This window comes from Typopeltis vanoorti, chromosome 13, assembly GCF_054136105.1.
Source record: "Typopeltis vanoorti isolate ZY-2024b chromosome 13, IOZ_Tvanoo_1.0, whole genome shotgun sequence".
NCBI classification, from domain to species: Eukaryota; Metazoa; Arthropoda; class Arachnida; order Uropygi; family Thelyphonidae; genus Typopeltis; species Typopeltis vanoorti.
This window is the reverse complement of record NC_143561.1, coordinates 80,570,254-80,597,708: the sequence shown is the minus strand read 5'-3', so window position 1 is coordinate 80,597,708 and position 27,455 is coordinate 80,570,254. Positions and strand designations below refer to the sequence as shown.

At 35.7% G+C, this 27,455-nt stretch overlaps 1 protein-coding gene across 2 annotated transcripts in view; it reads right to left on the bottom strand.

Annotated features, from left to right (window-relative positions):
• Positions 1-25,581, bottom strand: part of LOC150100310 (cytochrome c oxidase associated subunit FA4L3-like) — a 43,297-nt gene extending 17,716 nt beyond the window's left edge. Inside the window, exons 1-2 of one of the 2 annotated variants that reach the window (XM_090402498.1) lie at positions 25,520-25,581; positions 15,830-15,929 (exon numbers count right to left, since the gene is read on the bottom strand). In XM_090402498.1, coding sequence (XP_090258624.1) covers positions 15,830-15,919 — 90 coding nt within the window. In that variant the 5' untranslated portion in view covers positions 15,920-15,929; positions 25,520-25,581. Of the gene's footprint in view, positions 1-15,829; positions 15,930-24,182; positions 24,303-25,519 lie in introns of those variants that run through there. The other variant, XM_090402497.1, reaches the window with a different exon arrangement.
• Between the last annotated feature and the right edge of the window lie 1,874 nt (positions 25,582-27,455).

The window sequence follows — 27,455 nt, the reverse complement described above, 5'->3', positions numbered from 1 at the left end:
TGACATTCCTATCTCACGACATACAATTGAATGTCGAATTTCAGAAATCAACGTTAATTTATTATCAAAATTAGAAAACGATATAAAAGATTGCGTAGCATTTAGTTTGGCACTTGATGAATCAACTGACATTACAGACCAACCACAATTAGCAATTTTTATTCGTTTCATTCTTGAGAACGGAGTGACACAAGAAGAATTATTAGATTTAATAGCATTAAAAGATAGTACTCGTGGCATTGATATTAAGGAAGCTTTTGATGTTGCCCTTAAAATTGTTCCAAAAAAGTAAATTAGTAAGTGTGGCTACTGATGGAGCAGCAGCAATGGTGGGAAAAATGTAGGATTAATTGGACTTTTAAAAAAAGATGAAAGCATTCCAATTCATTGTATTTTGCATCGAGAACATCTTGTTGCAAAACACTTTAATTTCGAACATGTGTCTACACGACTCATAAAAATCGTAAATTTCATTCGGACCAATGCAAAAAACCACCATTGGTTTTGAAATTTTATTGATGAACTTGATTTTAATGAACAAATAAATGATTTATCGTTGTACTGCATAGTGAGATGGTTATCTATGTACAATGTATTGAACAAATTTGTAGCTTTATTGGAACCTATTATCGAATTCCTAGATATAAAAAAAAAGCAATCATATCCGTAATTAAAAAACAATGAATGGATCCAGGACTTAATGTTTTTTACCAATATAACGGAACATTTACAAAATTTCAACGTGTCGCTGCAATGCAGGGACAAGAATATTTCAGAATTGAGTCAATCACTTTCCACATTTGAAAAAAGAGACTTCAGGATGTCATATTCTTCCTACAGCCATGAGTAACTGTCGATCAAAATTAAACAACCTGTTGGACGATTTGTAGACTTACAAGAATTAAAACCATCAATCGCATTTCTATTAAATCCATTTGAAATTGATGTAATTAATAACAGTTTCTCGCTTTTAAAAAGCTTACTTCCTGGAACGTCATCAGGAGAAATGGAGTTAATAGAAATGCAAGAAGACAAAGGTCTTAAAATGTTACATAAATCAGTAAATTCAATCAACGAATTTTGAAAATGTGTACCTACATTAAGTACAGCCATTTAAAAAATGCAGCATATCGTTTATTATCAATTTTTGGATTGACATATGATGTTGAATCACTGTACTCAACGATGAAATTTGTAAAACCCAAGTATCATTCTCAATTAACAAACCAGCATTTGAAAGAATTAATAAGAAGTTCAATTACTAATTACAAACCAAATTATCAAAAATTAGTTGCTAACTTAGAAATCCATAAACCTTCTACTAGTGAAGAGTAAATAAAAAAATATGTATAAAAACGGGGTGCTTAAGGGTCAAAGCTGTATAACTGAAGGAGATCTCCACATAGCCTTTAAAGGAATGCGGAGAACCGACCAGGGCTTCTGACTTAATGTCCAATCCTCACCTCCTCGTGGTGCACCCTGTTGGGTATCTACCTGGATACGAACGAACGAATGAGGATGGGCTGGCAATTTGGGATTTAGCCGACCAAATTGTATTCTTATTGGCTTAAACCAATATACAAAATGATGGTACAACATGACAAAATTTCATGCTGGCTGGGGTGTCGCCCGGTTAAACAAGGCCACAGTTGTTTTCACCAGGAAAAACAGCGAAAAGTCAGCTACTGGAACAAATCTGAAAGCACCCCCCCCCCCCAACTCAACATCACCAGAGTTAAAGATCAGTACTATCAACATAATAAGCCTGAATGACAAAGAAATGGAGCTAGATAAGTACCAGATAAGTACCTGAAGAATTAGATAAGTACCAGATCGACATAATAGGAGAAACAAAAAAAAAAAAAAAAAAAAAAAGACAAAAACTGGTGAGATCTTTCTGAGCAATAAATACAAAATGTTATATTCAGGCAATGACAATCAAGGAAAAGGAGTAGCCATAGTATTCAACACTAAATACGAGGCTCATCTTCTTAAATGGCAGGCAGTGTCAAGTAGAGTGATGTGGGCAAATATCAGAATGGGGAACTGGACAATGAGACTTATTTGTGCCTATGACCCCACAAGGCTCTACTAAGGTAGAAGTGGAGGAATTTTTTGAGGCTCTAGAGAAAGCTGCTGACACAATCAAAAAGGAAAAGTTGGTCCTTGTTGGGGATCTAAATAGCAGAGTAGGAAGCGATTGTCAGACATAAAAAATGTTTAGGGGAAATTTGGAGAAAAGAGCAAAGCTAATAATAATGGCCAATATCTGTTGGATTTCTGCTCAGGACATGGACTGGTTATTACTAACACAATGTTCATACATAAAAATGTGCACAAATTCACATGGAGAGAAGAGGCAAGGAATAAGAAAAGTCTCATTGACTATGTTATTGTTGATAGTGATGTTTTCCCACTGGTGCAGGACACCAGAGTGTACAGAGGATTTGAAATTGGAAGCGATCACTATTTAGTCTTGAGCAGGATAAAATTGAATTTCATATTGAAAAGAATGACATGTAAGAAAGTTTTAAAGCGAATAAAAGTTGAGCAGCTCTCAGATGTGAACTATAGACTAAAATACACAAAGATTATTGAAGAAAAAATGAAAGAGTTTGAGACCAGGAATCAAACCTTGGAGATTCAGTGGCAAGCCTTAAAGACAACCCTGATTGATTCAGCCAGAGAGGCATGTGGTGAGATTGTCTGAAAGGATAGAAAAATCAGAACTCCATGGTGGACACAGGAAGTTAAAGAAGAAAGCATATCAAAAGTTCCTGGCAAATAAGTCAGCTTGTGCTCTTAGAGAATACAGAGACAAATGTAAGAAAGCTAAACACTGTGTAAAACTAACTAAACAAAAGTCATGGGAGGACTTTGGCAAGAACATAGAAAATAAATATCAAGAAGGTGGTAAGATATTCTGGAGGTTGTTGAAGAAGCTTAGGAATGGAGGAAAGAGTGCTGTAAAAGGAATTAGAGATCATAAAGGTGACATGAAAACAGGAGAAAAAGATATCCTTGAAATATGGAGTAATTACTTCGAAAAATTGCTAAATGAAACAAGCAGTGATAGCACAGTGGTAAAAAACACTGACCAGGCATGCAGTCAGGAATACATATCCATACTTGAAGTAGAAAAAGCCATCAAAGGCTTGAAATGTGGAAAGGCAGCAGGAGTAGATGATATTCGACCAGAAATGCTGAAATATAGTGGTATAAGTCTTACAGTGGCTGCACTGCATAGTTCAGAAGACCTGGACAGAGGGACGAATTCCTGATGATTGGAGTAGAGTTGTAATAGTACCCATATATAAAATAAAACTGAATGTGAGAATTACAGAGGTATTTCCCTGCTGAGTGTTCCGGGTCAAGATTTATGCCAGTATACTTGAGAAACAGTTGAGAAGAATTGTGGAAGAAAAGCTTGGTGAAGAACAAGCTGGATTCAGGCCAAATAGAGGCTGTCAGGATCAGATCTTCACTTTACGACAATTAGTTGAGAAAGCATGGGAATATAACAAAGATTAAGTTTTGTCGATCTGGAAAAGGCATACGACAAGGTGCCAAGAGAGAGAGAAGCTATTCAATACACTACAGTTATATGGTGTCAATGGAGTATTATATCAAGAAATACTTAGTTCTTTATTTGAGTTGTAAGTCAGCAGTTAGAATTGAAGGAAGTACAGGAAGTTGGTTTAATGTTAAATCTGGTGTGAGACAAGGATGTATATTATCCCCTCTGTTATTCATTATCTATATGAATCACATTATAAAGAAAAGTTGTATTAAATATGATATCAGAATTGGAGATGTTAATGTCAGCTCTTTGCTTTATGCAGACGATGTTATACTTCTAAATAAATCCGCTACAAGTTTACAAAATTCCCTGACTAAACTGAATAACTGCTGTAATAGATATGGTATGAAGGTCAGCAATAAAAAGACAAAGACAATGAAAATAGGTAGAATCATTGAAAATGTCAACTGTGTTTTGAATGGGGAACCTGCGAAACAAGTAAAACATTTCAGCTACTTAGGCACGATTTTTAGTGAAGATGGTAAATTAAATTATGGAAATAGACAACAGAATCTACAAGACTGGTATTGTAGGAAGTCAATTGAATAAATTCATATAGAATAAGAGAGAAATTAGTCGGAACACTAAATTAACTGTATACAAGACAGTGTTCAAACCAGTTTTAACTTATGGATCTGAGAGCTGGGTCAGAAGTAAAACACTTGACCAAAGACTGCAGATATGAGAGTTCTGAGAAAGATTAGAGGCGTGAACAGATGGCATTAATGGCAATATCATATTAAAAACGAGGATATCAGGAAAGAACTTGACATTGTCAGCATCCAGGAAAGCGTTAGCAGAGCTAATCTCAGGTGGTATGGTCACTTGAACAGAATTAGCGAGGAAAGATTAGCAAAATAAGTGTTCTCTGTCCGGTTGGCAGGAAAACGACTCAGAGGAAGACCAAGATATAGGTGGATGGATACAGTACAAAGTGCCTTAGACGATAGAAATATAAGATCTGATAATGTCGGAGTCTTGACAAGTAACAGACTGATTTGGAGGAAAATTGTAGATAGGAAGTTGGTAATGAGGTAAATTTTTCATTAAGTACTATCATATCCTGTACACCCCTTGAGGGTGCATGTCAGGAATTTGATGATGTTTCGCAAACTTTTTTTTTCTTATTCCTTATAAATGATATTGTATTTATATGTGTACGTATATGACTGACAGACCTTTGGGATGTGGCTCTTAACAATTTCTGGTAGGTAACTAGGGCTCTTGCTGCAAAAACTCTGGTCACCCCTGTCAAAAAAACTGCATCCTTTTCTGGTCAAGATGTTACTTCTCTTTGTGAGTATTGTTTTTTTTTTTTTTTGGCCACCTACTTAATTTTAGAATAAGATTACACTTTTTTTTTTTTTTTTGACCAATAAATTTAATGATAAATGATGCCAACAAGTTTCATCAACTAGGCTGTTTAGCTTCTTCAGGGCATACAAATGGTAAAGACAACTTAAAGTTGCTAGTACATAGAACAAACGTATAAAATATAACAAAATAAAAAAGACGTGTACCATCATAAGCATGGAGCGTGCATTTCATTAGTTACTGTTGTGTGTGCATGCTCTGTAGGTTGCAACGAAATTAAATTCTGGCAAGCTTAGCGATCTTATTAGAGTTTTCCATATGTTAGGCAGGATCATTCCTTGATCCTGCCTAACATATGTGGCTTGTGTGGAAGAAGTGGAGGGCTAATCTGGAACTATCTATTCTGTTGTTTTTAACATCCCTACGTGTTCCTTTTTTCTTATTTCAAGACTTCTTGATGTCTAACCTATGTAGTTTAGACCACAAGAGCAAGGGATGTTGTATACTTCAGCGTATTTGAAGAAGGCATTGTTGCCTTTTGGTGACCTTAATATGTTTTGGATCATCTTGATCGATTTCCAAGTTACTCTAATTTCAGAAGGTTTGAAGAGTGTTGCAATCGTTTTTGACACTGTTCCTGCATAAGGGATGGCAATTGAGGATTTATATTGAGTCTTGGCAGATTGTTGTTGTGTGGGGTTGCTATGAAGAATCTTTTTAATTAAATTTCTTGGATAGCTGTTGTTTACCAGGGTCTGTGATATATGAGTTAATTCATCCTGGAGGTCTTTTTCTTTTGATATGATGCTGGTGGCTCTGTTTTTGAGCATGTGTATGATGCTAAGTTTTTGAGAAATGTGGTGAGTAGACGAGAAGTGAAGATAACGTCCAGTATGTTTTTTTTTTTTTTTTTTTTTTTTTTTTTTTTTTTTTTACAGTAGACTTTAAGGCTGATATATCCATCTGCTTGTTTTTTGATTACGGTATCTAAAAATGGTAGTTATCTATCCTTCTCAAGTTCCAAGGTGAATTTGATTTTATGATAGAAGGAATTTATCTTTGTTAGAAAGTCAAAAAGCAGTGCTTTAGTGTTTCTCCAAATTATAAAAACATCATCAACAGACCACCACCATATTAATAGCTTAGGATCTAATTGGGAAAGGCTATCATTTTCTAGTTTCTCCATGAATAGATCTACACACTGATGAGATAGGGGACTGCCCATAGCCAAGCCAGTTAGTTGTTCGCAGATAGTGCCGTTCCATTTAAAGAAGTTTGATTTGAGGCAATGACTGAAGAGGTTAGCAGTATCTTGAGGATACAGATTGTATAAAATGTTGATAACTTCTTCTACTGGGATTTTGGTGAATAAAGATACCACGTCCAGGCTGGCAAGAATATCTGTTTCAAAAAGGAGATTTTTTTTTCAATTTAGTAATGAAGTGCTTTGAATTCTTTATGTAAGTATCAGAGTTTCAAATATGACCCTTTAGAAGATGGGCAAGGTGTTTAGAGACAATAGGTAGGTTGGAAAATTTCTTCCATCTACTATGGTGCATAGAGGGACTCCACTTCTGTGAACTTTAGAACCGTATAATCTCGGTCTCACTGGGTGCAATGACTTCAATCTCTGTTGTAGATCTATAGACCAACTATTCATATTACATAATAAATTATTAGTGGCCTCGTGGTTTTTCCATGTAGGGTCTGAGTCTAATATCCAATAAACTGATGTATCTGAGAGTAACTCTCTGATCGTAGCTGTGTAGTGTTTGGTGTTGAGGATAGCTGTCGAGTTTCCGAGTATGATGTTATGCATCTTTCTAATTTTGTTATATTTTATGTATTTGTTATGTGTCCTAGTGACTTAGTTGTCTTTACCATTTGTATACCCTGAAGAAGCCAAACAGCCCAGTTGGTGAAACTTGTTGGCATAATTTATCATTAAATTTATTTTTAAAAAAAAACAAAAAAAACCAGTATAATCTTATTCTAAAATTAATTACGTTACTTCTCTGTCAAACAGTTATTTACTCTGTATAAATCCCAATTCTAACCAACATTGGAACACTGCTCTCATGTATGGGTGGTGCACCTAAGACTACTTAAAAATTCTTGATTCTGATCAGAAAAGGGCATCTGGTTGATAAATGATACCTCTTACAGACTCTTCAGCCACTTTCTTATAGAAGATCAGTTTCTGCACTGTCTTATACAGATATTTCCATGGTCATTGTTCAGTAGAACTAGCATCCATTATGCATACTCACCAAACCAGCTTCTCCCAGTCATCTTTCATTCCTTCCACCTCAATTTTGTGGAACAGTCTCAGTCATGAAGCATTTCTAAAGGCCTAGAAATCTTCAACAGTTCAAGAAGATTATCAACAGATAACACTATTTTTGATCTTTCCCTCAAACAGCATCTGTTTGCTATAGGATTATAAGATAAGGATGGCAAAAAGATGAGAAATTGATGCTTTATATTTACTAACTTTTAGATTGAAGATATTCTTCTTTTGAGTATTATCTCCAGTTTTGCTTATACCTTAAGATTAACAATGAATGACAAATTACATTTTGTGCAGTTTTATGTAATTCCATGGTGCTTATCTACAGTACTAATGCACATAACACCATACTTCTAAAAATCATGACACATATGCATTCCGACAGAAAGCTAGCAACCTAGGTATAGAAGTTAGACTATATGATAGAAATTTTGCTTGAATTTAGCACAAAGGCCTATTTAATAAATTTCTTCATAGCAAGAGCAGTCACTTCAGGTTCCCCAAAACTTTCCATATGTCCTAAGGTGGGTAATGTAAGCAAGAAGCTCTGTTGATCAATAGGGTTAAGTCCATAACGGCAACTGTTCATCATTCGAGATGATTCCAAGTTGCTTAGCAGGTGATTTTTTATTTTTTGGTTTTCATTAATTTAAGAAGAACTCTAGTGAGTCAAACTGGATGACAATTAGATTGCAATGATTTTCACCCTTCTTTGGAAAGGGTTGCATATGGGATAATTTCCAGGATGCAAGACAAACACCACTGGTAACTAATATTTAAGGAATTGACAGTGTATACTGGAAATATAGATTAAATAAACTTTAATATGCACTTTCAGATATTTCGGCGAACGTTACGTTGCCATCTTCTTGGGAACTTACTAAAAAGACACGTGCACACAAGTACTAATACAACAAATGAGACTGAGGCTAGGACGCTAGCGTTTTCCTAAAGTCCTGATGGTGCCCCCTGGCGGGCTATATTGGTAGTTCTTGGCCTTTGGGCTGAAGTTCTTTTGATAAAAGTTTCCCAAATTTGGGGCAGTTTCATGCATCCAAATTTGTTGAGGTTTGGCATGTTCCTAAGGGCCGAGGCTGATTCCATGAATAGTCTTTCATACTTGAACTTGCTGCGGTGTATTACTGTGGCTTTCTTCCATCTTATTCTGTGGCGAGTATCCAGAGCGTGGTCTGCAAGCCCAGAGTGGCTGTACTGGTGAAATCGGATGTAATCCTTGTGTTCTGAGATTCTGATATTTGCTGTCCTGCCTGTTTGGCCAAAGTAGGACAGTTTACAGCTGCAAGGGACCTGGTATACACCAGGTAGGTCTAGGGGAAGTGGTTGGTCTTTGGTGGAGCGGATAAGGGATGCCAGTTTTCTATGTGGTCTGTAACAAGTGGTCAAGTCATGTTTTTTTAAGATTTTATTGATTTTTTCTGAGGTGCCTCTGATGTAGGGAATAGTGATGGATTTAGAGTAATCTTTTTCGGTAATCTCCTAGGAAATTACCGGCCGAGGAATTAATGATTCAAATTGAATGCGGGATCCGCCAACTTCCAACCCACATCGCCAACGACATTAGATTGGATGTAGCCTGTGTTCTCAATAAAGCAAAACCTCCAAAATCCAACATATCCATTAGTGAATACAAGGCACTACAAGAATTGAAGAGAAACAAAAAAAAAAATAGTGATCACCAAAGCGGATAAGGGGAACGCCACTGTGGTACTCAATCTCAAAGACTACACAGGTAAGCTCAAGGCTTTATTATTAGATCGCTCCACTTACCTCCCCATTGATTACAATCCCACCAGCTCACAAATTAGAAAACTCCATAGGCTCCTTAAGAAGGTCACTTCTTGGCCTGTGGAGATTACCAACAGACTAAAACCCTATAACTCTAGACCCCCCCGCATATATGGGCTCCCAAAAATACACAAAGAAAATGTGCCATTACGTCCCATAGTGGATGGCATTGATTCCCCCACTTACAAACTAGCCAAGCATTTAGCCAAAGCGCTCTCACACTATACTGGCAATACACCATCACACATAAAAAACTCAGCCCACTTCAAAGCCAGTATAGAAAACCTTACACTCCAACACAATGACATAATGGTCAGTTTTGATGTCTCCTCCCTATTCACGAATGTCCCTCTCAAAGAAACCTTAGAGCTAATCCAAGCTAAATTTCCTCCCGATATCTCAGCCCTATTTCAGTTTACAATGAACTCAGGCTATTTCGTTTGGCAGGAAAAATTCTACAAACAGATAGAGGGGACAGCCATGGGTTCACCACTTTCCCCACCCTTGGCCAACTTTTTCATGGAGATGTTTGAAGAGAAAGCCTTAAACTCAGCCCCACAAAAACCTACCATATGGCTTCGCTATGTTGATGATGTTTTCGCTATTTGGCCACATGGCCCGGATTCACTCCTTTCCTTCCTAACACACTTGAACAACCAACACCCTAGAATCAAATTCACCCTGGAAAAAGAGGAAAACAATAACCTCCCCTTCCTGGACACATTAGTCACCCGCCAACCTGATGGAACCTTGGTTTTCTCAGTTTATAGAAAACCCACCCATACAGGCAGATACATTCACCAACAATCCCCCCCCCCCTCACAACAATATGGAGTTATTAAAACATTATTCAACAGGGCAAAAATAATCTGTTCTAATGATCAAGCCCTAACCTCTGAACTAAATCACATCCGTGACACTTTCTCAGCCAACGGCTACCCCCTCCAAAAAATCCAAAAAATACTTAACCCAGTTATCCACAACCCACCACCCCCTCCCCCTCACAAAAAAGATTACTCTAAATCCATCACTATTCCCTACATCAGAGGCACCTCAGAAAAAATCAATAAAATCTTAAAAAAACATGACTTGACCACTTGTTACAGACCACATAGAAAACTGGCATCCCTTATCCGCTCCACCAAAGACCAACCACTTCCCCTAGACCTACCTGGTGTATACCAGGTCCCTTGCAGCTGTAAACTGTCCTACTTTGGCCAAACAGGCAGGACAGCAAATATCAGAATACAAGGATTACATCCGATTTCACCAGTACAGCCACTCTGGGCTTGCAGACCACGCTCTGGATACTCGCCACAGAATAAGATGGAAGAAAGCCACAGTAATACACCGCAGCAAGTTCAAGTATGAAAGACTATTCATGGAATCAGCCTCGGCCCTTAGGAACATGCCAAACCTCAACAAATTTGGATGCATGAAACTGCCCCAAATTTGGGAAACTTTTATCAAAAGAACTTCAGCCCAAAGGCCAAGAACTACCAATATAGCCCGCCAGGGGGCACCATCAGGACTTTAGGAAAACGCTAGCGTCCTAGCCTCAGTCTCATTTGTTGTATTAGTACTTGTGTGCACGTGTCTTTTTAGTAAGTTCCCAAGAAGATGGCAACGTAACGTTCGCCGAAATATCGGAAAGTGTATATTAAAGTTTATTTAATCTATATTTCCAGTATACGCTGTCAATTCCTTAAATATTAGTTATTATGTCTAACCAGCGTATAAGCCTCTCAACAAGAAAAACACCACTGGAATACAACAGAATTAAAAAAGGGGGGTGTCAGAACAGGAGTTAATTCTGGAGTATAAGTCTTCACTGCACTCAGAAGACTTTTTGTTCTTTAGCATGGACAAGATTCTTCCGATCTTTCTGGAATAAAAAACAAAGTGAGACACTAGATATTGTATGTCTGAAATGGTAGTAGGGTATTTATCAAGATGATCTATGCAAAAATTAGAGAAGTAAAAAAAGAGGAGAGACTGGGTTTTTCTGTGGGTAATGATGCAATGGAACCCACCCAAGTGCAAAAGATGGTGGAAGCATAGTTGGACAAAAGTTACAGCCATAGTTTTGGCAAAAGACCAGAAAGCATGACTGATTTGGACACAATGCAAGTTTCCTGAAACTATTTTGGACTGGTATAAACAGAGATGAGGTGAGGGAGGGGAACACAGTGCTATAAATTTTCATTTTGCCACTATCAGACTGTTTGGTTTCACTCTTCACACCTAGGGTGCAAGTTTTTTTTTTTTTTTCAAAGCACAAATTCTCTGCACCTTAAAACTAGTGGATATTTGTGGGCTTATTACATTGGTCCTTATAAAATATCAGGTATGACAATAAGAGAAGTTGATTTAGCCACAGAACTTTTATATCTAACATCCAAATACTTTTCCTTCTTTTAAATTGCAGTCAATGTGAATACATCTCATGTGGCACAAAGTGTGAGGTAACAGCTTCTTTTGTTAATGCACAAACAATGGTAAAATGCCAAACTGACTTAAAATGTCATTTATACCTACTTATATCCATCTAACAAAATGCTGAATTTAAACAGTGCAATTGCACCCTGGCAGTGATGGTGACGAAACACACCCAAGGCAATAATATATAATAAAAAACATGTTATGTACAAAAAACAAATTTAAAAAAAATAAGCAATGCCATATTCACACAAATAGCATTTATGATCAAACATGGTTGTATAATTCTTTGTAAAAAGTTCAAAACTTCATGCAATTTATCTAAGTCCAAATATTTAAGAATGTAGATATTCAATAACCCCAATCTTTTTTTCTTCTCCACAGAGCAGCTCATTGAGGTTAAACCTTTTAGTAAAAGAAAATGAAATGTGAAAAATCACATTTCAAAATGCATTTTAATTTACTTTTATGAAGTATTACTGTCTGACTACAAAGAATTTTTATAATGTACTATAAATCAGAAGTATTCATTAAAAAAAAATATATATTTCTTCAAAGCTGGAATCAATTTTATTTTAAATGAAAAAAAAATTCTTTAGATATTATAGACACAGAGGCTGTGAAGAACGATGCTGGAAGTTTTTTTTTTTTACTTGGTTAGACTATCAATTATATATTTAGTTTAATCCTGTATCCAAGTGTAAGCAAACAAAGTTCGATTAAACTAAATATATAATTCATAGTCTAACCAAGTGTAAAAAACTTCCTACATCGTTCTCTAATCCAGAGTAATTTATTAATAAGGTGTGATACCTTTTGGCAACTCATAGGTAAAATATGACTTCTGCATTGCCTTGGTATCGCCTCTGGGTCTGGCTCCCACTGAAGAGACCTCAATAAAGGTCGAAACCGGTCTGGATAGTGACCCTTTCCATAATGCATAGCATTATACATGTCCACAAGGAGATGTGCTTTGCATTATGGGATACTAAGGCAAGTGATGTGAAGTTTGTTCGCCTTTGCCACAAGTTGCCTCAGTCCTGAAGATACCTCAGGTGCACTTTGTTTGCTTACACTTGGATAAAGAATTAAACTAAATACAGTCATACTCTGAAGTTACGTGGTAGATGGGACCAACAAAGAGCGCGTAAGTCGAATTCACATAACTCGGGGTATAATTTTGCATGTAATTTATATATACAAACATAAAAAATATTAGTAAATTGGGACCAAAGGTTTACAAAAACACCTATATTTTTTAAGAAATATAATCATAATTGTAGTTTTTCGTACATAAAAAAAAAAGAAAGTTATTTCGATGTCAATGGTTTCATAAAACCTAATAGATTCATCTGACGGCATAATGTCTTTTTCTTGTAATGCAAAATTTCTTCATAGCAACAAGCTAATGATTTTTTTTTATTCCTTACCTTGTGGCTACAATTCGTTCCTTGTTAGAATCTATGTTCTCCAAAATCTGTAAACCTTTCTTTTATGATTGTTCTTACTGTGGATCGAACTTATTTACTAGCTCACAAATTTTCATTCCACCTTCAAAATCCTTAATAATATTGAGTTTTGTTTCCAAAGTCAATGTTTTTCTTTTCTTGCTAGCTGTAGAAGAATCGGACTTGCTTCCTTTGGATGACATTTTTTTTTATGTGATAAAATTTTCATCTCTAACATAACATTAAACAATCACAAGGATTGTAGACTATAAAAATTGTGTATGAATGGAGACTGCACAAAACATGTCAGTGCTTGTTCACAGCATGTGCAACACTGGCAAATGCAGCTGGCTCCGGAAAGATATGACTAGTGGTGAAGCGGGACGGAAATACCTACATATAAGAAACCACGTAACTCCGGATTCGCGTAAGTCGGGGTATGACTGTATATAATTTAGAGGCTATGAAATAATCACTGATTATTTCATAAGATAAAATTAATCACCCAAATGTCTACAATTAATGAAGCAAATAAAGGAATTATAAAGCCAGATTATCAAACAATACAAATATACAGTGGCTATATTAGCAAAGAATTAACCAATGCTTAGATAAAATACAAAAGAAAAAAAAAAGGAACACAAGTATAACATAAAAATATGGGATGATGAAAGTAAACAAAATATTACAAATGGTTAAGATGAAATAAAATATCAAAGAATAAGAAACATAGCTAAAAGAGAAATCAGAAAAAGAATCCTGGAACAGATGTGTTTCTGACTTAGAACAATAAGATCCAATGCACATAAAATCCTGAAGCATCTCTGTTCAGATAGATATCAGAGAAAGAGTAAATACAAGCAGTGAACTAAAAACACCAAATTTCTAAATATTTATTCAGAATTATGAGCTGCTAAATACAAAAGCATCTGGCGAACAGCTAAAATGATAAAGATTATAACAACAAAGAAATTAGAAATTGATTACAAAAGAAACAAAAAATGAAAAAACCACCCAGAGAAGATAAATTAAGCTCAGAATTATAAAAATAAGCAGAAATAAGATTTAGAAAGACCATTTTTAAATATTTAACAAGAAAATCACTAAAGGAATGGAGAGGACCAATACTAATTCCTATTCATAAAAAAGGTCAAGACAACCCTACAAATTTTAGTCATAAGCATTCTGAATTCCTATTACAAAATGTATAGCAGAATATTAAATAAAAGAAAAAAAAAGTGAAGACTATTCTGAAAGCACAGAATGGTTTTAGAAAAGGATGTTCATGTAGAGATCCAGCTTTCCATTTAAATTTCACAATACAAAAAAAGAGTCATTTAGAAACGCATCATATTTGTATTCTGAAAAACATTTCATTTAATATATTACAAGAAAGAAATACTAAATAGCATTCTAAGAGCTATTATATGCCTACAAAGATTATAAAGAGAAATAAACCAAGGAGTTAGGAATGTTCCTATCTGCAACTCTAGTTAATGCTTATTTAATTGAAATAGTAATAAAATGGAATATAAAATCCATCATGGTATTAATCTATTCTCTAATGTATATTTCAAAACATTTCTTTTTTTGCTGATGACTCGGTGATAAACATGGATTTTGAAGATTAGCTACAGAAATCTATTCTCAATCTAAAAAAAAAAAAAAGGGTCAAAATTTAACTGGAAGTAAAAGAGTAATACATAACAATTTTAGAGCCCATTAATTCTTTTACATATTAAGGATGTATGATTTCACGTGAAACGGATAAATATGAAAATTACAGAATACCTAAAAACAACAACAGGTGTAATAAATTCTGTGCTTAAACCTAACCTGGTACAAAAACAGAAATCAACAATGCTTACAATACACTAGCTTTACCAACACTGCCTTTAAAAGTTAAAAACACTAAAACAAGACAGATAAGCAAAAATTAATAGCAGCTAAAATGAAATTTAAGTAAACTGCAAAATATACCTTATTTGATCACAAAAGAAATACTGAAAGAATTCAAATAGAAACCAATAATAAAGAAACATGAATACTGTTGAATGGAACATGTCAAATGAGCAAAAAGAAAGACCTACCCAACCAAATTCATTATAAATCGGTTCTTTTTCCATCAAGAAAAAAAAAACAGGCCATCAGAGGCCTAAATCCTTGAAGTGTACAATGCAGTTAGCATATTTGGAATATGATATTGAACAAATTATCATTGGACAACTAATGTATACAGTATTATAATTACAGCTATTTTGCCTGCTTCAGTTGTGTATACAGAGAATTCAGTTATTAAATATGGTAATATGGACATCTGCAATAAATGTAATTACAAAAACAAACGTTTAAATGCAAATTTTAAAAGGAAAACCATATTTAATGGATTTTAAAATTATGTAACAGAGGGTGGAAATCTTAAGGTTTGTGACAGAGTATTCAAACATTAAAAAAAAAAAAAGGTACTATTTTAGGGATGATTCATATACCTTCTGAAGAAGACCTGATTACCAAAGCTATTAATCGCGACTAACGAACTATTGACCGAATTCTGACTGAACTAACCAGGAAGGATTGATTCTTATGTAATGCAATAGGAGAGGACGTTGCGAACTCGCAGCTAGCATCGTAAGGAAAAAAAAAAAAAAATATCCTAGTCACTCGTGTCAGACTTTTTTTCACCAAACCCTAACGATTTTGTATTTAATTATGTACAGATTGCAAGTCCTTTTTAATAAAAAGGGATTGCAATAAAACATTAAACCGGCCTTCGTATGAAATATTTTCAATTATCTTCCTAACCATTCGCTGATAAGTTTAGGTCAGTAAATATTTACTTAGTCTTGCAACATTTTACGCAACGCCTCGTATACCAAAAAAGGAATTCCAATAGGAACTGAGACCAAGTTAATCTCACTCACACGCACATACACGTGAAAGATATTTTCTCACCGAAGGAAATTTCCTTAGTGCTTTCCAGCCAAATCCAAATGTTTTCATGTCACCAGCATCGCCTCCTGTTGGTCGACTAGATCCTGCCATGGTGATGTACCTACAAACAAAAGACAATAAATAAGAATATTCTTCGACCGACCGTGATTTGTACATCAGATTTGTACAACAGGAATAATAACATGGAGTATAAACAGCGACATTTATTTGGATTAAGTTAATTGTAGGAATTCAACATCCTCATGAGTTCAAAAGATTTCTCCTCCTGGTAAACAAACATCCATTTAAAGTCGCGTCACATTGTTATTGTCATGTATACGCATCATCCCATATCAATTAGTCTGTTAAAGCGGTAAATTACGATTCCTACACCAAACTAAACAAGTTTTCTAAATATTTATATACACAGATGTTTACAAGTTTTGGAATAATTTGGGAGCTTGCGGCAAATAAGATCCGACTGTCTGGTTTCAGATAATGTGCGAGTCAGAGGAGAGACTTAGGCATCGATTTTTCCAGCTCTTCTCGGCACAGTACCGCGTGGGTGTTGGAGTCGCTGTGCAAACTGGCACGTGTATATCGACCCAATCGACAGCTTCTTCCCCCCTCTCCGTCTATTCCCCGCCGATTACCTCTCGCACACTATCCAGAGGATGGGTGGTCGAACCAATAACATGCTATTAAAAGGTTGGCACAGCTTCTACACTCGTAGAGACGAAGTCCGCGAAATTAGGCAGCTTTAAATGAAACAAGGCCATTTTAAAATAAAATAAAATACTTATTTCATATTTATGTTAAAGGATAATATACTATAAATTTATGCGGCCAAACTTTGAACCTTGTAAAAAACAAAAGAATTATGTGGAATTATCATGGCATTCGTCCTCAAGTTTTCTCAAAATATATAAAATCATGAAAAACGTGTGAGAAATTCATTTTTACTTTAAAACATCGGATTTCAACCTTTAGTAAACCAGGATTCCCATTTTGAATTGTTTGCCGATGATATTTGACATCTAAAGAATAATGTGGTAATATTAGATCGATACAGGATTTTTTAAAATAAAAAATTCATTATACATTATATGTTTTAAAAAAAATCAATTTAAAAATTCGATAATATTTAGATGTTTCTAGTTGAAAACAACAACAACAACTTGAAAATGAAACATAAGGCACGTTTGTAACTGCATCCACCACTAATAACAGCTGGTTTATACTAGTAGTAATTTGAAGTAATTAGTAGAAGACACGATATACACCGCTTTTTAGGATTACACGTCGAGTTGGTCAATCCTTGTAAAAACAGGCTTATTTATTTTATTCTCATTTCTTTTGTCTGTAACGCTGATGCATTCTTATTGAGAACTGACATTTTGTTTAATAATGTGCAGCTGAAGGTGGGTCGAAGGAGTATTCGTACCTTCAGATTATCAATTCTTTTTTCCCTCCCACTTCTATCGGAATTTTAACTAGATTCTAGAGATCCAATTGAAAATTCGAATATTAAAAATCACTCAAATTTATACAATGGGAAAACGTAATTTAAAATCAACATTTATTAACGAATTTTTTATGGCTTGTATATTAATTATACAATACTACTAATAATAAAAAGGACAAATTTGATGAAAATAAATATCACGTGCATGCGTCATCGTGGGAGAGCACTACATCATGCCACACAAAACCAACAGTTTACAGTATAAGAAAGATTCCGGTAATTGGACCACATATTTATTACGATAAATAACAATAAAAAATAAAATAAAAAAAAACAACCCGACAAGTTTCGTAAGTCGTATGACTTACATCTTCAGGGGTCAAAGGTAACTAAAAGTTAAAACACGAAATGAGAAATTACTCAAAATAGTTCATTCTACGCAGTTGTCTAACTGTTCATTAAATTGAATTTTTTTTTTTTATTGTTCTTTATCGTAATAAACACGTGGTCCAATTACCGGAATCTTTCTTATGAACTGATAAACCACAGAAACCTTCGCATACAACAGTTTACAGTACATCATCACACACCGCGCCATCTACCGCTCATTAATAGTATTTTTATCTGTTTTAAAATTAGTTGGAATTATCTGAAAATAACGGAATCCCCAATAGAAACTAAACATTAGCCAACTATCAGTGGGTCTTATTTTGAGTTTAAAGATTTAATAAAGAATTGTTAATGCATACTTTGTTTAGTGATGAGATGCTCGCCGCTACTTTGGAACGTTCTGCAATTCGAATCCAATTTAAAATACGCAAGCCTTGTTATAAGTGACTGAGGAAGATATACAAAATCGCTATAAAATTTCAATTCTTTTCTGGGAAAGGCGGCAACCTGCTATTCTTGTCTGAAACAGGATTTCTCAGTTTAAAAGATCAAGAAAATGTTCTTGACAGTTGGAGAGAAATCAAATCCAAGTATGCGACGTGTCATTTTTTCAACAACGCCGAAGGCACGGTATATCTATTTTCTCCTCTTGCACAGAGCACAAAATAATTCTGAGAAATAGCTCATTACCAAGTAGCTTGATAAACGGAGCCATATGAGAAAACAAGTGGGAAAATAATTCTATGCATAAAAAACAAGCTAAAAAATTCAGTGAATGTAATGCCAGCATAGTTGGCTGTGTGATTAGCGTATCCCGCCGTAGGCACGGGGATATTTGTAGCTGTCTTTAGGTGATAGATGAACTTCATCGCCCGGTGTGAGACCACCCCGCTTACTAGCTTGTAAAACTTCCATGGTTTTCAGACCAGGTAAAAAAGAAAGAAAAAAAAAATTCTTAGCACACCCAACATAGTAATGTACTATAGGGTTACAATCTTTACTGGGTGGGAGTAACAAAAAAGTTTCGTGAAGTTAGCCTAGCACAATAAAGCACGAACCATTAAGCCTTCTGCTTAGTCGTTAAATAACATGTAAACCGAGCTAAAATACTTCATTACAAGCTTGAAACCTTTTTAGACTGGAGTCTTTTTTAATGGTAACTTGAGCGGAAAGATTATATACACTATTGAGAATCCCCCCGGGGGGGGCTTCAGATTAACTCTAAATGCCTACTTAAGTGCAAGTCATTTTTTTTTTTTTTAATTTGGAAAAGTATATATGGAAGAAAGTTGTATCTGTTCTGCGAATCCTAGTAATAAATACGGAATGATGTGAATAAGAGATCAGGTTACAAACGTAAATTTAGAGAAAATCTGCCTTATAGAAATCGTTCTAATTTACACGAAGGTGAATCGCTTTCCCTTGGGAGTTTCGTGGAAAACGGCAAGAGTGACAACGATTTTATTGCGTACAGTTTTTGCACACCCGCATAATTAAACCAATTTTTGACGTGTGGCGCCTATACTGCAGTTCACCTTCGATTTTTTTTTTTTTTTTTTTTTTTTTTTTTTACCTCCTTTAAAATCTACTTTATGCTCCAGCGCAGGACACTTGGAAACTGAAACGCATCAAGATACTACTCAAACAGGAATCCCTCCACCCATTTGCTGCTATCACGAAAGCATTACATCACTTTCACCTATCGACTCAAATGATTTAGTATTGTGCGTGTATATGCACTTTATACACATACTTAGGAACCTAAAGGTAGATTAAAATGAAGGTGAACGGCAATACAGGCGCCACACATCAAAATATTTGAAATTCTACTGGAAAAATTTCGACAAAGCGGATAAGATATATTTTACACATCAATTTTAAGTTTCCATAACGTATTCAAGGTGGTCGAATGATTTCAAACAACTACGATGGCTATTCGCCTTTGACTCACTTCTTTAAATGCCAAAAACGATACTGAGTTCCATGCAAATACTGCTCTATAAGAGAAAATCGGTTCAGTAGTAGTCTGAATTGTCTAGAGCAAGGTTTTTCAAAACGGCGGACGGTACATTAATACAACATATTAACAAGGTAAAATAGCACCAATTGGTTTCATTTTCTTTACGTTGATGTTAAGATCAAGACAAATTTTATTTTTATTCATAACAGTTCCACTCATGTAGGGTCGAAAACATTTTAGCATAATTAGCAACTGGGTTGGCCAGGGTTTAGACAATCTAAGAATCCTAGTCAGAGACCAGACCTCCGTTTATCAAGGAGGTTGGTATCACTCACACCACTTAAAATTTGTCCAAGTATTTCAGTACTGTCGGTAAATGATAATTAACATACAACAGACCAATATAAAAATATCACGAACTTGATCTAATACAAAAATTTCATTTGTTCATTAACTTGTAACGCATTTCAACAACTACATATTCTATAAGAGAACTTATGCTTCTTATCCGCTATATTCCATAGTTTTGCTTTCTGAGAAAAGCAAGTTGAGGCTATCCAATTTCATAACGGGCCCGATAAGATGTAAATATCAATAGGAGTTCCATCAAGTCAGTGGTGCTGCATCGCCATTTTTTTAGAGTTAATTTATTTAATAAAATTTTATGAAATTAAATTATTAAATATTAAACTATTCGCCAGCTAGCAAAAGCGACTCACCAGAGGGCGAACGTATTTGTCGAGCACTGGTCATAACTAATTACATTGATTCCGCCCCCCCCCACTGATTCCAAATTAAAATAAATTATAAAAAAAATTGTTTTATTGCTCGTTGCACTGTAGGCATTACTAATCAATATACTTCGAAGAGTTACTATTGCGGAAGAGATCAAAGTTTTCAATGGGGGAGGGGGTAATGTTATAGTTATCTTCAGAGATGAAAATCTCTGGGAGATCAGCTTTGGCAAATACATAGGCATCTACTGGATTATGTAGAACTGGAAATGCTAGCTGGAGTTATACTAAAATCTAATCTATTGAGATTAAAATCTAATCTACAGAGGAAATCCATTCGCTGTTAGGAAAGTGAGATTTGGGGAAAATCGGATGAAAAGAAAGGGTTGTGGTTTAGATCACGAGGTACCCGAGCCACGTGTGTACTATGTCAGTTGCGCACATTTTCCAGCCGGTTTGTTTTGTGGGAGTAAAAATCAGTTTTCAGGAGGGAAATCCCTGCCGCTTTCGTGTGAGATTGGCTACTTAAACCTCAGCGAAGGAATATTCCTAAAGGAGCAACTGTAAAAAACTTCGCTTCTTGCCATCCGCTTATTCTAGTAATCAGACAAAAACGTAACATTAAAATTCTGTCATTATTATGAGATGTCCTTCCTAAATCGCTAAAATATCTCTTTATTGCCAGACAAGATTCACAAAACGTCTAGAAGTACTTAACAGTTGAAATATAACCGCTGCATCCAATTTTAACAGTATACATAATACCGCAGATCTTTCCTAGCACAACCATATTTCAACTATAGCTTTTGCAGCCGCCAAAAAAAAAGAAAAAAAACTGTACTTTTTCGCACAAGACACTACGTCACACTTTCACAGCTGCTTAACTGTATAGGGCCAAAACCCGCCCGGCCATGGAATACTGTTCCCATATTTGGGGTGGTGCACAAATATTCTCTCTAAGATTGCTCGACTATCTAGAAGAGGGCAATCTGGCTAATTAATGATCCCTCTCTCTCTCACAGACGTTCAGTTTCTGCCTCGTGCCTCTTCTACAGATACTTGAATGGACAATGCTCTGCTGAATTGGCCACTATTATTCCTCCAAAATCATTAAAACAAGAGCCACTGTTAACCAAGACCCTTTTACAGTTCTTTAAACACACTGCCTCCCCTCTCATTCCATCTACTTTTGCCCTCTGGAACAGTTCCTCCCCCCCATCACTCTGCCTTCCCTCAAAGATTACAACCATCAACTGTTCAAGCAAAATGCGATTCCTCCTCCTGCCCACACCAACGCTAATGTGCCATGTGTATTCAAGAAGAATAGAAGTCTTGTGATCTGATATACTAACACATATACCATCTCCCAGCTCACTGGAGATCTGAAGTGGCTTGAAAAAGTTAGGTTTGGTGTCTAGACCAAACCTAACTTTTTCTTTTTACATAGTCTGGAAACCTAACAAGGTTTTCAGACTATGTAAAAAATAAATAAAAAAATCCCAAAAAATATAAAATTAATAAAAAATCCTTAGCCCATCCACAGTATGAATATAGTATAGGTTTGTAATAAGAACCTTTCATGGTGGGAGCTGCAGGGGGGGGATTCCCTAGCACAAAATAGCTTGTCATTAGACCAGTGTTACAAAGTTGGATGTGAATGTGGCCCATAGACGAGACATATTGCCTATAGGGTTGGTGAGATGGATAAGAGGGTGGTTGATGGAGAGATATCAGAGTAGTTTATTCAGGAGTAGAGTCCAAATCTGGTCACCTAGGTTTCTTCTTGATGGGGAGGAGGTTGAGAGGATCCAGAGGCGAGTGACCAAGATGATAACAGGTCTATGGAATGAACCTTATGAGAACAGGTTGAAGATTTTTGGGTTGCAGACATTGGTTGATAGGCAGAAAAGGGGTGATATGATTGAGACATTCAAATTACTGTAGAGTTTCTATAAGATTAATTCAGAGGATATTTTTGAAAACAGGACTGGTGGTGGGAGGACTAGGAGCTATCCATGGAAACTGGGGAAGAGTGCGGTTAGTAAGGGTGTTAAAACTAGGTTTTTTACTTGGAGAGTGGTGAATGAATGGAATAAGCTGCCAGAGTCTGTTGTGGGTGCCATGACTGTGAATGAGTTCAAGGCAAAGTATGACAGATACTGTGTGGATGGTGAATAGCTGTTCTTGACATGTTGTTTAGGGCCTCCCTCGATGAGTCTAAGGACTCCTTGGAGTTGCCCATAATAATAATTATTATTATTCACGGTATCCAGTATTCTACACGTAAAAGCCACTGGTTATATGGCATAGAACTATGAAAGTCAAAAGTTGTTTCATACATTCCTATAAATTTTCGCACAAGCTTAAAATTCGCATATTTCACGTTTAGCCTTGGGTACCAAACGAAATACTCTGTAAACCGTATTTATTGTGTATTTACTATTTTAGCTTTTGATATTAGTATAAACCTAGGCAGATCAGATACTCGTAGATAAGTTAAATGGATATCAAAATAAGGGGCTCTTGAATTTTAAACTAAAAGTTGCAAAACAAAAGAAAATAAAATTAAGTTATAATTGCAAGAGTGGTGCAATCGAAATGAAGAGGGGGGGGTGTAACATACGACGATTCCCGCGCTGAGTCTTGACTCCATGGAGGCACCTTATATAGTGGCAAGTTACTATACCCAGTTCGAACTTTAGTATCTAGTACGTATATTAAAATAAGAACTTTTTTTTTTCTTGTTCAAGTAAATAATCGTCTGCAGCAGCATTTCTCAATAAAAATGTGCAATGAATTTCATATGGATAAAAATCCAAAACCATAATTATATACATCCCTTCATTTCTTTCGTTATGATTTTAAGTGTACAAATAACTCGTACATTTCGTGAAAAAGGATAAGCAACTTGGGTGTATGCGATTTCCACCCGTGGAATCTGTTGTAAACATGTAGTACATTAGTACTGTGGATTGGTTGCGGAATGTAAATTTTATTATTTATTTTACATAATTCGGAAATCGTCTAGAGACCAAACATGGAATATTTTCTTCAAGCCATTGCAAGCCTCGGAGGTAAAAGTTTCACGGTGATTGAACTAATCTCTCATCTAAAGACGAGCACAAATGTCTATGCTCACAGCGAATCGAACTCGCACCTTGCTAAAGTTTTTCCAAATTTTTTATGTAACTTTTTGGCATACAATTAAGCATTGAGAAATTTGTTTCTTATCTTCAAATTTCAGAGACTGGTTGTACAGCAAATTTAAAAACTATTAGAAATACCTATCCCCCTTTCCCTGGGGCAGGCGGAGATAATTGATAATATTGCCCTCCCACTAGGTTAACAGCATAATCGATTATCGGTATTATGATTCTAAAAAAACAAAAAAATCTTGGTAGCAAACACCGATAAAAGTTAAATTTCAAATGCCGACGCCATTGCACACGAACCGGTCTCTAACACGTTACCGTTCCTTATCTTATTAGCCTGGCCATTGCATGTCTCATATATTTCGCATTTCATAGTTCTACGTTTCCGCTACGCTGTGCATTTAATTCAACTCATGAAGATTAACTCAGAACTAAAATAAAATTCATTAACTAGCCTTTCCGCGAGAGAAATACGACGAATAATAACGCTCACGACGACGCGAAGTGCTATGCGCAGGGCTAAATATGGTGCAAGAGTCAATAAAGTACAACTACATCGTCGCCTTTACCTTCTCCAACATACAGTTTAGAACTAAAAGCACTACGCAGCATTTGGTGCATGCAATACGATCTACAGCTCTCAGCTAGCTACCTTTCATTAAGAACAACCTACCTGAAAATGGTGCCTCCTAAACTTGCTACGAGGTTAAAGAAAAAAAAATCAACTTTTACAAATCGTCTAACAAAACACAGCCTTCCACTAAAGTTCACTAGCCACTAGAGGGCGCCAGTCTCAAGGTGAAATACGTGTACGTCTAGCATGGCGCATGCTTATCGATATACTGTCTGGGTTTTGTGAACCAAGTTATTACCGTCTGGCCGGCATTCATATTGTGTGAGGATGTTACATAATGGGTCATATGTATATCAGTGGTAGTGCGTATTTGGGGGGAAGGGAATGCATACCCTGCATCAGTGGAAGGTAGAGATAGAAACAACTTTCCCTAAGAGCAAAATAATTTCTAAATTTTGCGTTAATTAACAACAAAAAATCAATGTATGTTCAACTATAACAGAAATTAAAATTTTTTAAATAAATGTCATTAAGTGAAAATTATATTTTGAAATAAGTCATTAAGTAAATCATATTAATAAAAAATTGAAAATTTAATAAATACTTTAGAGTGGGGAAGGCGAGATTGATTCCCAACTTCACCGAATAAGAATATTCATATCGTTAAGGAAGAATAACTAGTTTAAAAAACCCCTTTCAAAATATTAATCTGTCCGTTTTAGTTCCATTTACACGGTTATCATAACAAAGCCTTCTGACAACTAGTGCTGATTATCTGGAATTCATTAGACTGCTCAAGTAAAGTATATGCAAATCATTAATAATTTTAACAACAACAACAACAACAACAAAAATGCACTTGGGACAGTGTTGTAGCTTTTGTCGCCCAGGAGATCCCCGAGTTTTCCGCCCCTCTCAATACACACCAAAAAGTCAAAACGATGTATAGGGAAATAAATTAAAACACTATGTTTATTTTTGAAGTAAAACTTTAATTTCAACATTCTAAATGTTATTTTTCTTGCTTTTCTGTTAGCAAAATCGTCGATGACACTAGCAAAGTCTATTTCATAGTAATGTAGGTAATTCTTAATCAATTTTATTTAGAAAAACTCCTCTCACAGCTAGCAACACTTACAGCAATTGTGAGGAAAATTCGCAGTAGTATTATAATATTTGGAACTGAGTTCTCGAGACTGCGAAGGTTCAAGGTGCCGCCCGGAGCGCAGAACCCCCCCCCCCCCAGCTACGCCTCTGACTTGGAAAGGTCTACGTGTAATATTGCACTCATGCAACTATTCATTTTGCAGTAAGTGAAATCTTATCAAGCAGTTAAATAAATTCACTTAACCGTGCTTGGCAAAGATCATTTTATTTAATAATAATAATAATAATAATAATAATAATTCATTTAGATGTTAAAACAAACTACTTACTATTGCTTGATTATGGTTTTCAACACCGAAGCTAATTAATCGTCACATTACACTACATTTACTTCCACAAATGACCTGGAAAATAGCTAAATAACAAACAAGAAAAGATACGGATTAACTCCAAACAACAAAAGCAGTGGCAGGGTAAATTTTACTTATTCTGTCAAAAGTGTAACTAGGAGTTTTAAAAGAAATTGATCATTGGTGTGTGTGTGTGTGTGTGTGTGTGTGTGTGCGCGCGCGCTAACAATTACATTTCATTAACACATGAATTTTTAATACCATATATTAATTTACTTTTGTGACGCTAGATGGCGATAAGATACTGACACATGCCTATATTTTTTTCTCATTTTTTTTCTAACTATGATATATACATTTAAAACATCGCATTTTATGCATCAGTTCTTATTATTAATAAGTATTTTTATGATTTCTAATATTATGTTATGAACATTATCAATGATGATTAAAGAAATGAGCAAGGTAAATAAAACATACTCAGTATAGAACCTGCTGGGTTCTATACTGAGTATGGAATAGATTCTTAATAGATTCGCCTTAATAGATTCGCCGAATGCAGTTTTAATAAAACCAAGATAAAAGTAAAAATACACGTAAGACAGTTTTATACATAATAACATAATATTAAATTGGAACGGATGGGGTTGAACAGTAGATTGGTTCGCTGGATTGGAGACTTGCTGTCTGATAGGTATCAGCGAGTTGTCTAAGGAGGAGCGATATCCCAGAAGAGGAAAGTTACTAGTGGTGTACTTCAAGGGTCTGTTTTGGGTCCATTGCTGTTTAATTTGTATGTAAATGATATCTGGAGACGTCTGAATGGTGATGTGCAGTTGTTTGCAGATGATGCAAAGTTGGGGAGAGCTATCAGGAGAAGTGTGGATGCTGTAGTTTTGCAAGAGGACTTGAATACACTGGCTGAATGGGTAAATAAGTGGGATGTCAATTCAATGTTTCAAAGTGTAAGGTTTTGAAATTTGGGAAGCAGAGATGGGATGTAAAGTACACAATCGGTGCAAATATCTTGGAAGAGGTAGAGGAGATGAGAGATCTGGGAGTGATTGTAGACAAGGACCTAAAATTTCGGGGACATGTTACTAAAATTGTGAAGACAACACAGCAAATAATGGAAATGATGCGGAGGACACTGACTTGTAGAAGTAAGGATGTTATGGTTCCTTTGTATAAGGCTTTGATCAGGCCACATATGGATTACTGTGCACAGATCTGGTCACCTGGTTTTCAAAAAGATGAAATTGCATTGGAAAAAGTTCAGAGGCGATTGACTAAGGTGGTTTCTGGTCTCTGGAATGTAGAGTATGAAGACAGATTGACAAAATGCAATTTGCAGAAATTGATGGATAGAAGGAGGAGGGGGATATGATTGAGATATATAAGCTGTTAAGAGGTTATTACCAGATTAATGTCGGAGAGGTTTTGCACAGAATGGGTGAGGATAGCAGGAGAACAAGAGGTCATTCCTGGAAGCTGTATACGGAGGGCGTGAGCAAGGGGGTAAGGATCAGGTTTTTTGCATGGAGAGTGGTGAGTGATTGGAATGCTTTGTCCGAGAGTGTGGTGTGTGCAAAGACAGTGATAAGGCACAGTATGATAAACTGTGTGTATAACAGTGGACCTCCCATGATGAGTCTTTGACTCCATGGAGATTTTTATAATAATAATAATAACAACAACAACACATAAATTAATAAGGTGCACTTTATAGTTTAAACATATTCTTAAATATAAACATGAGTAGACGCTTGAGATCTTGATACCAATACTCCATTGTATTCTTTAATACACAATTGCCAAAACACATTGTCTTATCCGTTCACTGGACTCTGTACCAAGGTCCATCCCGTGAGTTCACAATGTTTTGGTTACGTATTTAAGAAAGCAGAAGGGACGC